This window comes from Carcharhinus amblyrhynchos, chromosome 16, assembly GCF_965287045.1.
Source record: "Carcharhinus amblyrhynchos chromosome 16, sCarAmb.v2.hapA, whole genome shotgun sequence".
Classification (NCBI taxonomy): Eukaryota; Metazoa; Chordata; class Chondrichthyes; order Carcharhiniformes; family Carcharhinidae; genus Carcharhinus; species Carcharhinus amblyrhynchos.
The window spans coordinates 67,084,545-67,098,377 of NC_137339.1; the positions used below are offsets into that span (position 1 = coordinate 67,084,545).

At 45.1% G+C, this 13,833-nt stretch overlaps 1 protein-coding gene across 1 annotated transcript; it reads left to right on the top strand.

Moving 5' to 3' along the window:
• Nucleotides 1–1,449: 1,449 nt before the first annotated feature.
• LOC145353753 (guanylate-binding protein 7-like) lies at nucleotides 1,450–12,562 on the top strand. Its single transcript, XM_080204527.1, has 5 exons — nucleotides 1,450–2,314; nucleotides 3,909–4,189; nucleotides 7,313–7,525; nucleotides 9,012–9,114; nucleotides 12,171–12,562. Exons 1-5 carry the CDS (start codon nucleotides 1,450–1,452, stop codon nucleotides 12,560–12,562), a joined length of 1,854 nt encoding a protein of 617 aa, XP_080060653.1.
• Nucleotides 12,563–13,833: the final 1,271 nt, after the last annotated feature.

Here is a 13,833-nt window from a genome sequence, read left to right on the forward strand (position 1 = left end):
AGCAGATGTGTGATCGCTGTGGCTGGAGTAGGAGAGTGCACTCTGGGGGTTTGAGTGAAAACGTTTTCACCCAGAATGTGGTAGACATCTGGAACTCACTGCCTGAAAGGGTGGCAGAGGTCAGAACTCAACATTTACAAAGCATTTGGCGTGGCAAAATATACAAGGCCAGGGATCAAATTCTGGAAAATGAGATTCAAATATATGTGCTTGATGGCCAGCACACATAGGATAGGCCGAATAGCCTCTTGGTGTGCTTTAATACTGACTCCAAATACTAGGAATGTTGCGTTGAACGTGGCAGTTCGTTGATGTCACTGAAGTAACCAAAAACATAAATTTTCTCCTTGCAACATCCCACTGGGATCATTTGCATGCAATTTATTAAAAGCAAGTTGTTTTGACAATAAAACGAGAAGTTATGAATTCTTCAGACTATAGATGTGTTTCGATTCAGATGTGTTTTTTTTAAAAAAAACTACATTCGATGCCAATTTCCTTACAAGGGAGACGAATTTCCGATCCCAACTCCATTAATTGCAGCTAAAATTATGACAGGCGCTGTAGTGGGATTTGAACTCGTGCCTCACAGAGCATTAGCCTGAGGATTGTGACATCACTACGAAGGCACTATCTCTCCAATGCTGTAACACAGTAGAGCCGGAATGCAAAAAAATCCCCTAATCGTTTTAATTCTAATTTGCAGAGCTGGTCTGAATTCATATTCCATAACCAGCGAATGAAGATACGTAAATAGAATCAATGCCAACTTTCAAGAAACATTTGGATAAAAGTTTGTAAGGAAAATGCAGGCTGTTGTGTAAAGTCTTTAGCCACATAACGAGCCCGTCCTTAACCGGGACCGGGGATATTTAAACGCAAATAGAAGTCAGATGTCGGAACGCTCCCCATTGCATGACACCAACCCCCCAAATCAAGGATATTTATTCATTTCAGAATACCAAAAACAATCAGCGAAATGTTGGCTTTTTCATGAACAAGTATATGTGATACAATGGAACGGTGAAGAGTTTCTACTGGACATAGCCCCCAAAACAGAAGGAAATCCACTAAGGCTGATGCCCCCCCCCCGCCAAGGAGGACTTCTTTTCAGGAGAGCTCTGAGCCCCCCGCCCCCACCCCCACCCCCACCCCCACCCCCACCCCTTTCGAATAGGATATTCAGTCCCTCTTAATGGCTCAATCAACCAACCAATGAAAAGGAGACAGAAACTGAACTCCGTGCGACTCGTAGAAAGGAGGATTGTTTCTCATCTGATTGGAGTTACAAGAGCAACTTGACTTCACCTGTGGTAGTGACCTTTGAATTACACTCCCGCCAGCTGAGTGGAACATTATTACCCCCACCTCCATCCCAAGCCGTACTTTGATTTCAGGTGGGGAAGAGTGAGGTTGTTATTCCCTTATTTTCAAGTTTGTTTGCTTGGAATGGATTCTTCAGACACCATGACTGCTCCCTTGTGTTTCATTGAGAATGGCCTGGACGGTTTATTGCGGGTGAATCCGGAGGCATTGGACTTCCTGGCGAATCACAATGAACCGGTAGTGGTGGTATCGACAGTGGGACTCTACAGAACAGGGAAATCTTACTTAATGAACTGGCTGGCGGGAAAAATGCAAGGTTTTTCCCTCGGGTCAACCATCCAGTCCCACACCAAAGGAATCTGGATGTGGTGCTTGCCTCACCCCCTCAGGTCGGATCATTCCTTGATACTGCTGGACACTGAAGGTCTGGGAGATGTATCCAAGGGCGATCAGAGGAATGACAGCTGGATCTTTGCCCTTGCTGTGCTCTTGAGCAGCACCCTTGTGTACAACAGTATGGGTACAATCGATCAATATGCTTTGGAAAAACTGTATTTTGTCACCGAGCTAACTGATTTGATCAAAGTTGAAGCCAACGAGGATTTCCATGAAGATGATGAAATTGAATATTTGAAGATTTTCCCCACCTTTGTCTGGTGTGTCCGGGACTTCAGCCTGGAGCTGAAAATCGAGGGCCAAGCGGTGACTCAAGACGAATACTTGGAACACGCTCTACTGCTGAAGAAAGGTAATTCCAAAAAAGTGATGGAATATAACTTGCCCCGGCAGTGCATCCGAAACTTCTTTCCCAAGCGGAAATGCTTTGTCTTTGTCCGGCCGGTTGCTCGTGATCTGCACACGGTGGCGCTTGTCCCAGAGCAGAAACTGGACCAGGGCTTTGTCCAGGAGTGTCAACGGTTCTGCAACTACATCCATCAAACATCCCAGCTCAAATGTCTCAAAGGAGGTCACATCATTACCGGCAGAAGTAAGTATTGGCAGAAACAACATGCTAAATGGACATGTAGTGAGACCAGCTTGAATAATTCCTTTTTTAATGTAATCTAGAAATATACATGAAAATATGAAATTTCCCTCAATGTAACTTGATTGCTTTTCGCTGTGGTCATCCAATTGGTCCCAATTTCCTACCACTCTTCCAGCTCACTATTCTACATACAATTTCAAATGGGTAACAATTGCCTTCACTGGTTGTAGAATGAGGTGAATTTTATTTCTGGTTTAAGATTAATTTTCGCTGAATTGAAGATATCTTGGAAGGCAGCCTCAGTGAACGCACTCCACTAGGATTCTCGGTTTGGTGTGCCGACTCAGGTCGGGGACGCGATCCGGTGAGCAACAGAACCAGAGTCAGCCTCGGGCTGATTTGGCCAATGGTGTTCTGAATTTCTGATTGTCACATCCCACAGTTCTCAAGTGGGGCTGTTTCTAAATCCTGGGACTCTCCCCACAGCGCAGGAATTGCTGTAGCTACCAACCTGGTTCAAAAATATTACTCTGGCGCTCGTCTTGTCACTGCCCACATCCAAAGAGCAAATCTCCTGTAGAATTTTATTACCTGGATTTTATTTCTATACACAACTGAAACAAGGATTTCCAAATCCCAGTCAGTTGAGGGTGAGCCTGTCAAACAGGTACACTCCCATGCCATTCGCAGGGGCTGAATTTTATTACCTGTAAGACCTTGGGATACAGGAGTAGAATTACTGTTTGGCCCACTGATTCCGCCCTGCCATTCGATCATGGCTGCTGATCACCTATGCCACCCCCATTGAGAACCTATCACTGGCTCAGTGCCAGGGGGCCGGGTTCAGTTCTCGGCTGAGGTCATAATCTATATGGATTTTGCATGTTGTCTGCGTGAGTTTCCTCCGGGTAGTCTGGTTTCCTCCCACAATCAATAAAATGTGCTGATTAGGTGCATTAGCCATACTAAACTCTCCCTTGGTGTACCTGAACAGGTGCTGGAATGTGGCGACTAGGGGGTTTTCACTAACTTAATTGCAGTGTTAATGTAAGCCTTGCTTGTGACACTAAATGAACTTTTAAATTTTAAACTAACTTAAATTCCCCCACTTTTTTGTAACTGATCACTTTGTGTGCCTTAAACACCTCGTGGAGACCCATTGGTCCGTCTTGGTGTGTGCCCTTTACTAATCCTACCTTACCGTTCTAGTACAGTATTTTCGTTCCACAACCCAACTGCTGTATATTTGTAGTATCCAGTATTTCCATCTCTGGTTCTTCAGCAGGATTCATGCTGAGGTTGTCCACTGGTGTCTGGAAATTCCACCTTCCTATTAATGAACAAAAGCTCATCTTGAAACTTGACTCAAAATGAGAGAGCGGGAGAGTGGAACTGATCCACTATCAGATCAGCCATGATCTTGTTGAATGGCGGGGCAGACTCGAGGGGCTAGATGGCCTACTCCTCCTCTTTCTTATGTTCTTATGACTCAAACCTACCCTGTTGGAGCTTGTGTTGGAATGGATAATTGCAGCTGTACTTCAATATACAAATAATGGAATTGGGATGGGGAAATCTGTTTATTTCTCTCCAGTGTTGGGTATGTTAGCCAGCAGCTACGTTTCTGCCATCTCCAGCGGGGCTGTTCCCTGCCTGGATGATGCCGTGACTTCGATGGCCAAGATAGAAAACGCAGCTGCTGTAAGAGAGGCCTCGGATCACTACAGGCGACAGATGGAGCACCAACTGGCGAAAATGCCGATGGAAACGAGGGAACTTTCGGACATCCACGGGGTGTGCGAGAAAGAAGCGCTGGAGATCTTCATGCAGCGCTCATTCAAAGACCAGCATCAAGATTACCAAAAACAACTGGTGGTAAGCGTCCAGAGATTCACACTACAGTACAAGAGATCATTCCACCCATCTTGACCACAAACAACAGTGACCTCATTCTCCTGCTTATAACGGCAGTGCGTGTGAATATGTAAATGCTTAGATTAAATTTGTTTGAACCATCCTTTCTGGCAGTGAGCTACTAATTCCCATCGCCTTTCTTTAGCCTTCTTCCTCTAACCCTTGTCTCAGCCACAAGATATTGACCCATTTACTAAAGGAAAATAATGCCTTCCAATACGCCTTATCTTTGCGCTTCTCAATCTCATACGCCTAAGGCAATCTTCGTTGCCCCAAGGAAAAGAACCCCAGTCTATCCAGTCTCTCCTCGTAGTTCAGATCTTAAGAACATAAGAACATAAGAAATAGGAGCAGGAGTAGGCCATCTAGCCCTTCGAGCCTGCCCCGCCATTCAATAAGATCATGGCTGATCTGTTGTGGCTCAGTTCCACTTTCCCGCCCTCTCCCCATAACCCTTAATCCCCTCTCTTATCAAGAACCCATCAACCCGCTTCTTAAAAATATTTAGCGAGGCAGCCTCCACCACTTCAACGGGCAGAGAATTCCAGAGATTCACCACCCTTTGAGTGAAGAAGTTCCTCCTCAACTCCGTTCTAAACCGCCTCCCCTTTATCTTGAGGCTGTGCCCCCTAGTCCTACTGTCTTTTTTGAGCGGGAAGAGTCTCTCCACCTCTATCCTATCCATCCCATTCATCATCTTATATGTCTCAATGAGATCTCCCCTCATTCTTCTAAACTCTAACGAGTACAAGCCTAGTTTATTCAGCCTCTCCTCATAGCTCAATCCCCTCAACTCCGGTATCAGCCTAGTAAACCTCCTCTGCACTCCCTCCAGGGCCAAAATATCCTTGCGCAGGTGCGGCGCCCAAAACTGCACACAGTACTCCAGCTGCGGCCTCACCAATGCCCTATACAGCTGCAGCAAGACCTCCCTACTTTTATATTCAATCCCCCTCGCTATGAAGGCCAGCATCCCATTCGCCTTCCTGACCACCTGCTGCACCTGCAAGCTGGGTTTTTGCAACTCATGCACAAGGACCCCGAGGTCCCTCTGCACCGTCGCCTGCTGCAGTTTTTCGCCACGTAAGTAATAGTCCTTCCTACCATTCTTCCTACCAAAGTGGACCACCTCACACTTGCCAACATTAAATTCCATTTGCCATTTCCTGGCCCATTTGCCCAGCCTATCTAGATCCTTCTGCAGACTCTCCACACCCTCCGCACAATTTGCCTTTCCCCCAATCTTGGTGTCATCAGCAAATTTCGACACCCTGCACTCGGTTCCCTCCTCCAGATCATCTATATAAATGGTAAATAGCTGAGGCCCCAGCACCGACCCCTGGGGCACCCCACTAGTCACCAACCGCCAATCCGAATAGCACCCATTGACCCCCACTCTCTGCCTCCTATTTGACAACCAATCCTCTATCCACGCTAACACCCTACCCCCAACTCCATGTCCCCTGACCTTCTGCAATAACCTCTTGTGAGGTACCTTGTCAAACGCCTTCTGAAAATCCAGAAAGACCACATCCACCGGCTCTCCTCTATCCACTGCCCTAGACACATCCTCATAGAACTCCAGTAAATTTGTCAGACACGACTTCCCTTTAATGAAACCGTGTTGCGTCCGCCCTATCAAGCAATTCCCTTCAAGATGCCTCGCAATTTCCTCCTTAATGACGGATTCTAACATTTTACCTACCACAGACGTTAAACTAACCGGCCTATAATTCCCCGCCTTTTGCCTGGCACCCTTCTTAAACAACGGCGTAACATTAGCCGTTTTCCAATCTTCTGGCACTTCCCCGGAATCCAGCGACGTCTGGAAAATAACCACCAAGGCATCCACTATAACCTCCGCCATTTCTTTCAGAACCCTCGGATGCATTCCATCCGGTCCTGGGGACTTGTCCACAATCAGCCCCTCCAGTCTGTCGAGCACCACCTCTCTAGTAACAGTAATGTCATTAAGACCCTCCATTCCTACCACCTTTCCATCTCTAACACCCGGCAAATTATTCACGTCCTCCTCCGTGAAGACAGAAACAAAAAAGTTATTCAAGACCTTCGCCATATCCCCATCCCCTACCACTAGCTCCCCTTTCTCATCCTCTAAAGGACCAACGTTCACCCTCGCCAGCCTCTTCCTTTTTATATATTTATAAAAACTCTTGCTATCCTTTTTTATATTAAGTGCTAGCCCAGCCTCATAGCTTCTCCTACCCTCCTTTATCAACTTCTTTGTCAATCTTTGTTGACATTTAAACCTTTCCCAATCCTCTTCTCGCCCACTGCTCTTAGCTACTCTAAATTCCTCCGCTTTTAATTTAACACTTTCCTTCACCTCCTTCGTTATCCACGGCTTATTACCTCTCTTCCTACTGTCCTTTTTAACCATCGGAATAAATTTCTGCTGAGCACCAAGAAAGATCTCCTTAAAGATCCTCCACTGCTCCTCAGCAGACCTACCTTCCAACGCACTCCCCCAGTCCACATTTGCCAATTCTTCTCTCATCCTACCGTACTCCCCTCTATTCAAACAAAGGACGCGTGTCCGGGAACCCACTTTCTCCTCCTCCATCTGCACCAGAAACTCCACCATACAATGATCACTCTCCCCAAGAGGATCCTTCACCGCAAGGTCCCTAATTCTACCCGCCTCATTACATAGCACCAGATCCAAGATAGCTCGCTCCCTCGTCTTGCACCCCTCCCTGTTATATCTCCGGACCCTCTCCAGTGCAAGCACAAATCTTCCTATAATTTGAAGGGAATTCGCGCAGAAATCAAGTTATGGCATAAGAGTTTCTTATAATTTTTATCCTTGCCATTTTAACTCGCTTGGTTCTGCTTATTTTGTGAACTTCCCGAAGTATGTTAGATACTAAAGCTTTGTATTTGTATTCGCGCGAAGATTTTTGACATGAACATCACGGGAGTTCTCTGGCGCTCAAATATCGTGTTTATCCAGTATTCGTGTCTCGGCTGTTCTCTCCACCAAAATTGTCCCGTCCGCTGCAATTGAGTTGGCCAGCTTTGTGTAATCTGCCTCTTACTTCTAATATTGGTCTCTCCATCCAGTGTGATCTGGCACATCAGTATCTAGATGTGTGCCAGAAGAATCAACAGCTCTCTGTGGGGAAGTGTCAAGCTCTGCTTCAGAGTCTCTCTGTAGATATGGAGAGGAAACTGCAGGAAGGGATTTACACTCGAGCCGGCGGTTATCAGCTGTACCTGGCGGACAGGAATGCGATGGTGTCCAAATACCAGGCTACGCCTGGAAAGGGAATGCAGGTAAGGGCCAAGGTGAAATACCGCTTTTAGAAATTTGGAAAATTGATGTCACCTCCCTGTGGGTGAGCACTAACGTGACACTGATCTCTTCGGGAAATTGGAGTTGTTCTGTGAAAAGCTCGTTTTAATTCCCCCCCCCCCCGCCCAATCTTGTGGATATTGAATTTCGGATAATTGGGAACAATCCTTCCTTGGCCCAAGAAGGGTGTCTGCAGTGTTTCTTTTCAAATCGATAAATGAATTTTGTACGATGGAAGATCTTTTTTAAAATTTGAGTTTACCGTTTGAGAAAGGTGGGCTTTACATCTTGAGATTCAGTTTCCGAATGAAATTGTGGAATCTGAATAGGGCAGAGATAGTATGCGTTTCAGTATAAACAAAAACGTCGAATACTCCTGCTTCTACTTCAAAAGATTGGAGGGAGGGCAATGTGGTGGGCTTTTCAAGCGAATCCCATGTCTAAGGGATGCAGTAGGTGTCATAATGGCCTCCGGAGGCCAGGAAATTCCCTTCGATTTTGTGGCATTTCCACCTCTGTCCATGCTTTTTCCTCCGATTTGCTCCCACAGTCCAAAGATGTACAAGTTAATTCGATTGGCCGTGTTGAATTCTCCCCTTTTTGTCCCAAAGTGTGTAGGTTAGATGGATTAGCCATGGGGAAGTGTACCTTTTGTGGGCAAAGACCCGGATAAGCCCCTCAATCGGAGTGTAGGTGCAGACTCGATGGGTCAAGTTGTACCTGCTCTGTAGGGATTCGAAGTTTCTATGAAATGGATGAACTTCCCCGACCACCAACATTTTTGATCTAAATTGGTGTGTTGCTCCCCTTTTTTTCTGAGGCTGATTTTTTTTTTTTAATTCTCCCATTTTAATACCAATCATTTTAACACCAAAGAACCAATAGCAGAATCACTTTCTGGTGGAAGAGATCTAATCTCTCAAGTGAAATCCCTGATCTGATGTCTTTTCAATAGCCTTGTCTTTGACATGCATCTTAAGCCACGCTGTGCATTAATGGACAACTGCGTCCTGTTATAACTTTACTCCTGCGTTTTGACTTTTTTTTGAGCGGAATGTTAATAAAATACGGACCTCGTGGCCGCTTCGGCTTTGTATTAGTGTTGCTGCTTAGTGTGATGCTTTCCCCAGGTCAACTGCATTAGATGAGGAAATGTGTTAAATATCTCCAAGCTGCCCACTTTTGACAAAGGTGGGCAGTTCTGCTTTCATTCCGGTAAATTTACCCCTCCAAGCAGGCATTAAAATATTTTAAAACTTATGGCCTGAAGGCAAACTAATTCCTGGAACATAACGCGTGAAATAATAGCGCTCGCCTCACAATCTAATATGTCTTTACCGTGTCCGCAATTAATGTCCCATGACTTTCAGTGCGGTTTAACTTTCTCCATGGCCTGCTACATGGATTACCATCCCAATGTCTCTTGTATTAACATCACTGAAATTCCTCGTTTGCTACCTTTTGCAGGCAGAAGTGGTCCTTGCGGATTTCCTGAAGAGGAAGCAGATAGAGGCGGGCACAATATTGCAAGCAGAGAAGAAGCTGTCACAAGCTGAGAAATTGTTGGCCAGTAAGGAGAGACTCTATATCCAGCTATTGAAATGTGTTAAGTTTCACCTGCAGAATTTAATCATGTTTTCTGTTAATGTCAGTCCCTATAGATCATTATTTGCATGGTGATTGGTTAAGGTGGACTGTTCTATCATAAGAACATAAGAACATAAGAACATAAGAACATAAGAACATAAGAACATAAGAACATAAGAACATAAGAACATAAGAACATAAGAACATAAGAACATAAGAACATAAGAACATAAGAACATAAGAACATAAGAACATAAGAACATAAGAACATAAGAAATAGGAGCAGGAGTAGGCCATCTGGCCCTTCGAGCCTGCCCCGCCATTCAATAAGATCATGGCTGATCTGTCGTGGCTCAGTTCCACTTTCCCGCCCTCTCCCCATAACCCTTAATCCCCTCTCTTATCAAGAACCCATCAACCCGCTTCTTAAAAATATTTAGCGAGGCAGCCTCCACCACTTCAACGGGCAGAGAATTCCAGAGATTCACCACCCTTTGAGTGAAGAAGTTCCTCCTCAACTCCGTTCTGAACTGCCCCCCCTTTATCTTGAGGCTGTGCCCCCTAGTCCTACTGTCTTTTTTGAGCGGGAAGAGTCTTTCCACCTCTATCCTATCCATCCCATTCATCATCTTATACGTCTCAATGAGATCTCCCCTCATTCTTCTAAACTCTAACGAGTACAAGCCTAGTTTATTCAGCCTCTCCTCATAGCTCAACCCCCTCAACTCCGGTATCAGCCTAGTAAACCTCCTCTGCACTCCCTCCAAGGCCAAAATATCCTTGCGCAGGTGCGGCGCCCAAAACTGCACACAGTACTCCAGCTGCGGCCTCACCAATGCCCTATACAGCTGCAGCAAGACCTCCCTACTTTTATATTCAATCCCCCTCGCTATGAAGGCCAGCATCCCATTAGCCTTCCTGACCACCTGCTGCACCTGCAGGCTGGGTTTTTGCGACTCATGCACAAGGACCCCGAGGTCCCTCTGCACCGTCGCCTGCTGCAGTTTTTCGCCACGTAAGTAATAGTCCTTCCTACCATTCTTCCTACCAAAGTGGACCACCTCACACTTGCCAACATTAAATTCCATTTGCCATTTCCTGGCCCATTCGCCCAGCCTATCTAGATCCTTCTGCAGACTCTCCACACCCTCCGCACAATTTGCCTTTCCCCCAATCTTGGTGTCATCAGCAAATTTTGACACCCTACACTCGGTTCCCTCCTCCAGATCATCTATATAAATGGTAAATAGCTGAGGCCCCAGCACCGACCCCTGGGGCACCCCACTAGTCACCAACCGCCAATCCGAATAGCACCCATTGACCCCCACTCTCTGCCTCCTATTTGACAACCAATCCTCTATCCACGCTAACACCCTACCCCCAACTCCATGTCCTCTGACCTTCTGCAGTAACCTCTTGTGAGGTACCTTATCAAACGCCTGTGGTGTCATCGCTTTTTGTTGTAAAATGCGGAAAGTTGAGGCACTCTTCCTGTCTTTAGTCTGGCTAATTCCCAACGTAGTGAATAATGTTTGTCCCCCTTTTCTATCTAGAAGTTGTACTCAAAACGTTGACAATCTTGATCGATGTCTTGGGTGAAGCATTTTTTGGCAGATTTGTAGTCATCCATGTTCTGACAGTGGACTCTCCCAGATTTCTGGAGCATAACTGTCAGTAAGTGACTATCCTGTGATAGCATCTCATTAGTCGGAATCGACTTGGGTAAGAATTGAGTCGCATCCTGCTATGGAGCCCCTCAGGTTGTTCCACTTGCACCCCCCCCCCCTCCCCTTGCTTGATAATGATTCAAAAATGCAGTTGAAATCTTCAAAATTTTTTAATGTGGGAATATAATGGCCTTAGCACAAGTTTGTCAGACAGGAACATTGTTTCCTAACAGGGACTCCTGATGCAGTTGATGAGAGCATTGTGTTGGCCGTGGTGGTCCAGAAGGCCTTGAGTCCATGTGAGACACGTTGCCATGCTTCATCAAGAGGTTTACATGCTTGAAATGCACATTGCATTTCTTTTCTGTAACATTGACCATTTCTGTTCTCAAATGGTGCAGTATTAAAGGAATTCTTCCTAGAATCCATCTGCATAATAGTTAAAATTATACCCCCTTGCAAGTACTGGCTAACAAACTCGGGACAAGGTGCACAATATATCTCAATGTTTTTGATCCATGTTGGGCAGCCTCTGTTTCAGTGATATTAATGTTACCTTCTTGCACACCCAGGATCCTCTGTTACTGTGTGCTAAGATTGACACCATTTCACCACTCCTCTCAAATGCTTCACTCTCATCTTGTCTGAGTACAAGGACAGGTGGTTGTCAGTCAAATTATTAAATCTGAGTATAGGAGGCAGTATATTGGTGAAGGGTTGTCACTGCAAGAAGCATAATAAAGATGGGCAATTGTCTGGGGCAAGCTTCTTGGCGCATTAACTGGATTTATATATAGGGGAGACTGCCTTAGTTCAAATTATATTTGGACCTATTGAAGTGTCCAGGGATTTCAAGGAGAACGCAGCAATATATTAAATTGATAGTGGGGATAATGACTCAGACTCGAACCCTGATTTAATGACTTATTGTTAGTAATTTTTGATGGACTGAAATACAGAGGAAAAGCTGGGCCCAGTGGCAGAAGGGTCAATGAACTGGCACAACACTTTACTGGACCATGTAATGCAATAAATTGACAGGCTATTGGGAAAGGGGGCTCTCAACCTCCATAGGTGTAAGTGACCAAAAGACCAGCTGGCAACAGAAGCTGGATGTTTTGCTGGTGGTAAGTTTGAAGTGTGAGGCCCAGACAGTTAGAAATAGGCTGAGATTGTATTGAAGATGCACAATTGGCCACAAGTTGTGTTGAGGTCAGGGTGGCTGGCAGCACAACACCACAGATGTGTTCAAGAGTGTGACGATGGAGCAATTCATATGATTAAAGTGTAAAAAGGAGGCATTGCCAGAATAGGGGCGATAGGTGAAGGGATCTTGGCATTGTTTACCATATTATTTTCCCCTCCCAAAAAGGTGAAGCAGAGAAGGTAGCCCTGATGGAACAGGTGAACAAGGCTTGGGAAGAGGAACTCTTCTGCTTGAAGCAACTGAGGGAGGACGAGAGAAGAACCAATGAGGAAAACCTTCACCAGATGAGGATTAAAATTGCAGAAGAGAGGGAGGAAATGTTAAAGGAGCAAGAACAGGCCTTGGAAAGCCTGATGGCCGAGCAGAAGGCGGTATTGGAGAAGGGTTTCCAGGAGAAAGCCGAGCTAATAGAAGAACAAATTCAACAACTTAAGGCTCAGGAGCAGCAGACGTGGGCGGGTGGTCTTGTGGGGATTCTAGATTTCGTGAGCATCCTCCGCTCTATATTCAATGCAGCAAGAGCTTTTGCTACTAGTTTTATTGGTGAGGCTGATTAGTCCACTTGGAGAATCCTGTTCAAGTAGTTGAAGATTTAAAGAATCTTTAAATGGTGTTACTTTACACATGGTTATAATGGAAGCAACAGTTGTAATGTTGGTAAGATGGCTTTATATGATTGGTATGAAATAAAGTTTATTCTTGATAATGAACTGGTCAATTGTGCATGTTGTTGATGATGTTCTTTTAATCCACAGGTGCTTCAGTCTGCCTTGTTGCCCAACAAGGGGCATACATGTGGTGGGTCATGCAAAGGCTGCTCTTGAATATTTTGAGAGTAGCCTAGTGCTTCACATCATTAGTGTACACTTAAACTGGACCAGATACTGGGCAACACAACAGCTCAGTGACTATCACTATTTGCTGTGCAGATACATGGATTTGGGCCAGTGTCTGTGGGAGTTTGAGCATTCTCCCTGTGCTTGTGTGGGTTTTCTCTGGGTGCTCAGGTTTCCTCCCACACCCCAAAGATGTGCTCTTAGGCTGATTGGTGTAACAAATTGTCCCTAAATTAGTCTCCCCTCAATCTGGTTTCCAATGTGGAGTGCCACAAGCATAGACAAGGGTCATGGGTGGAGAGGGGACTCGATTGTTGAAATGGTTTCACAAGCTCGTTGGGCTGAAGGGCCTGTTTCATGTGCTGTGTTGTTTGTAATTAATTGAGGATCAATGCCATGGTTTAGCTCTCCTCAGCTATAGGAAAAAACACTAATTTTGATGGCTGATCATCAAAATTAATATCTTAATCCTGACTTCCTGTGTCTTAGTCCCCAAAAGAGTTGGTCTAACTACTTTTTGTGGCAGTGAATTCCATATATGTGCAATCCTTTGGGTGAAAACATTTGCCACTGTCCTAAAAGTTTACCCCTAGTTCTGAAACCTCCCTCAATCTGCAACATAGTTTCTGAACCAACTTTTTATAATCCTGTTAGATGTTTCTAAGTTCCTAACCGATTTGGTCTCTTTGAAGATTACTGGCATTGTATACTTTCAATGAAAACACTTTAATATCCTATAACTAAAACCACTGATCAGCTCTGAAGACCATTATTTTCCCTATCATTTCACTGTATTTTATGTTTTGTACAACATCCATGCCACTGCCTGTCTTTTGTCTTTGATTATTTAGTGTTTTTGAAACACTATTAGTCTCTTGAACCATGAAGACTGTCACAAAATAGTGATTGAACTCCATTGCCAAATCCTAGTTCCCTCAAATTTCCCCTTGTCCCATTTTCTCGGGGGTGGGGGGGAGGCTTTGTTCACTTTG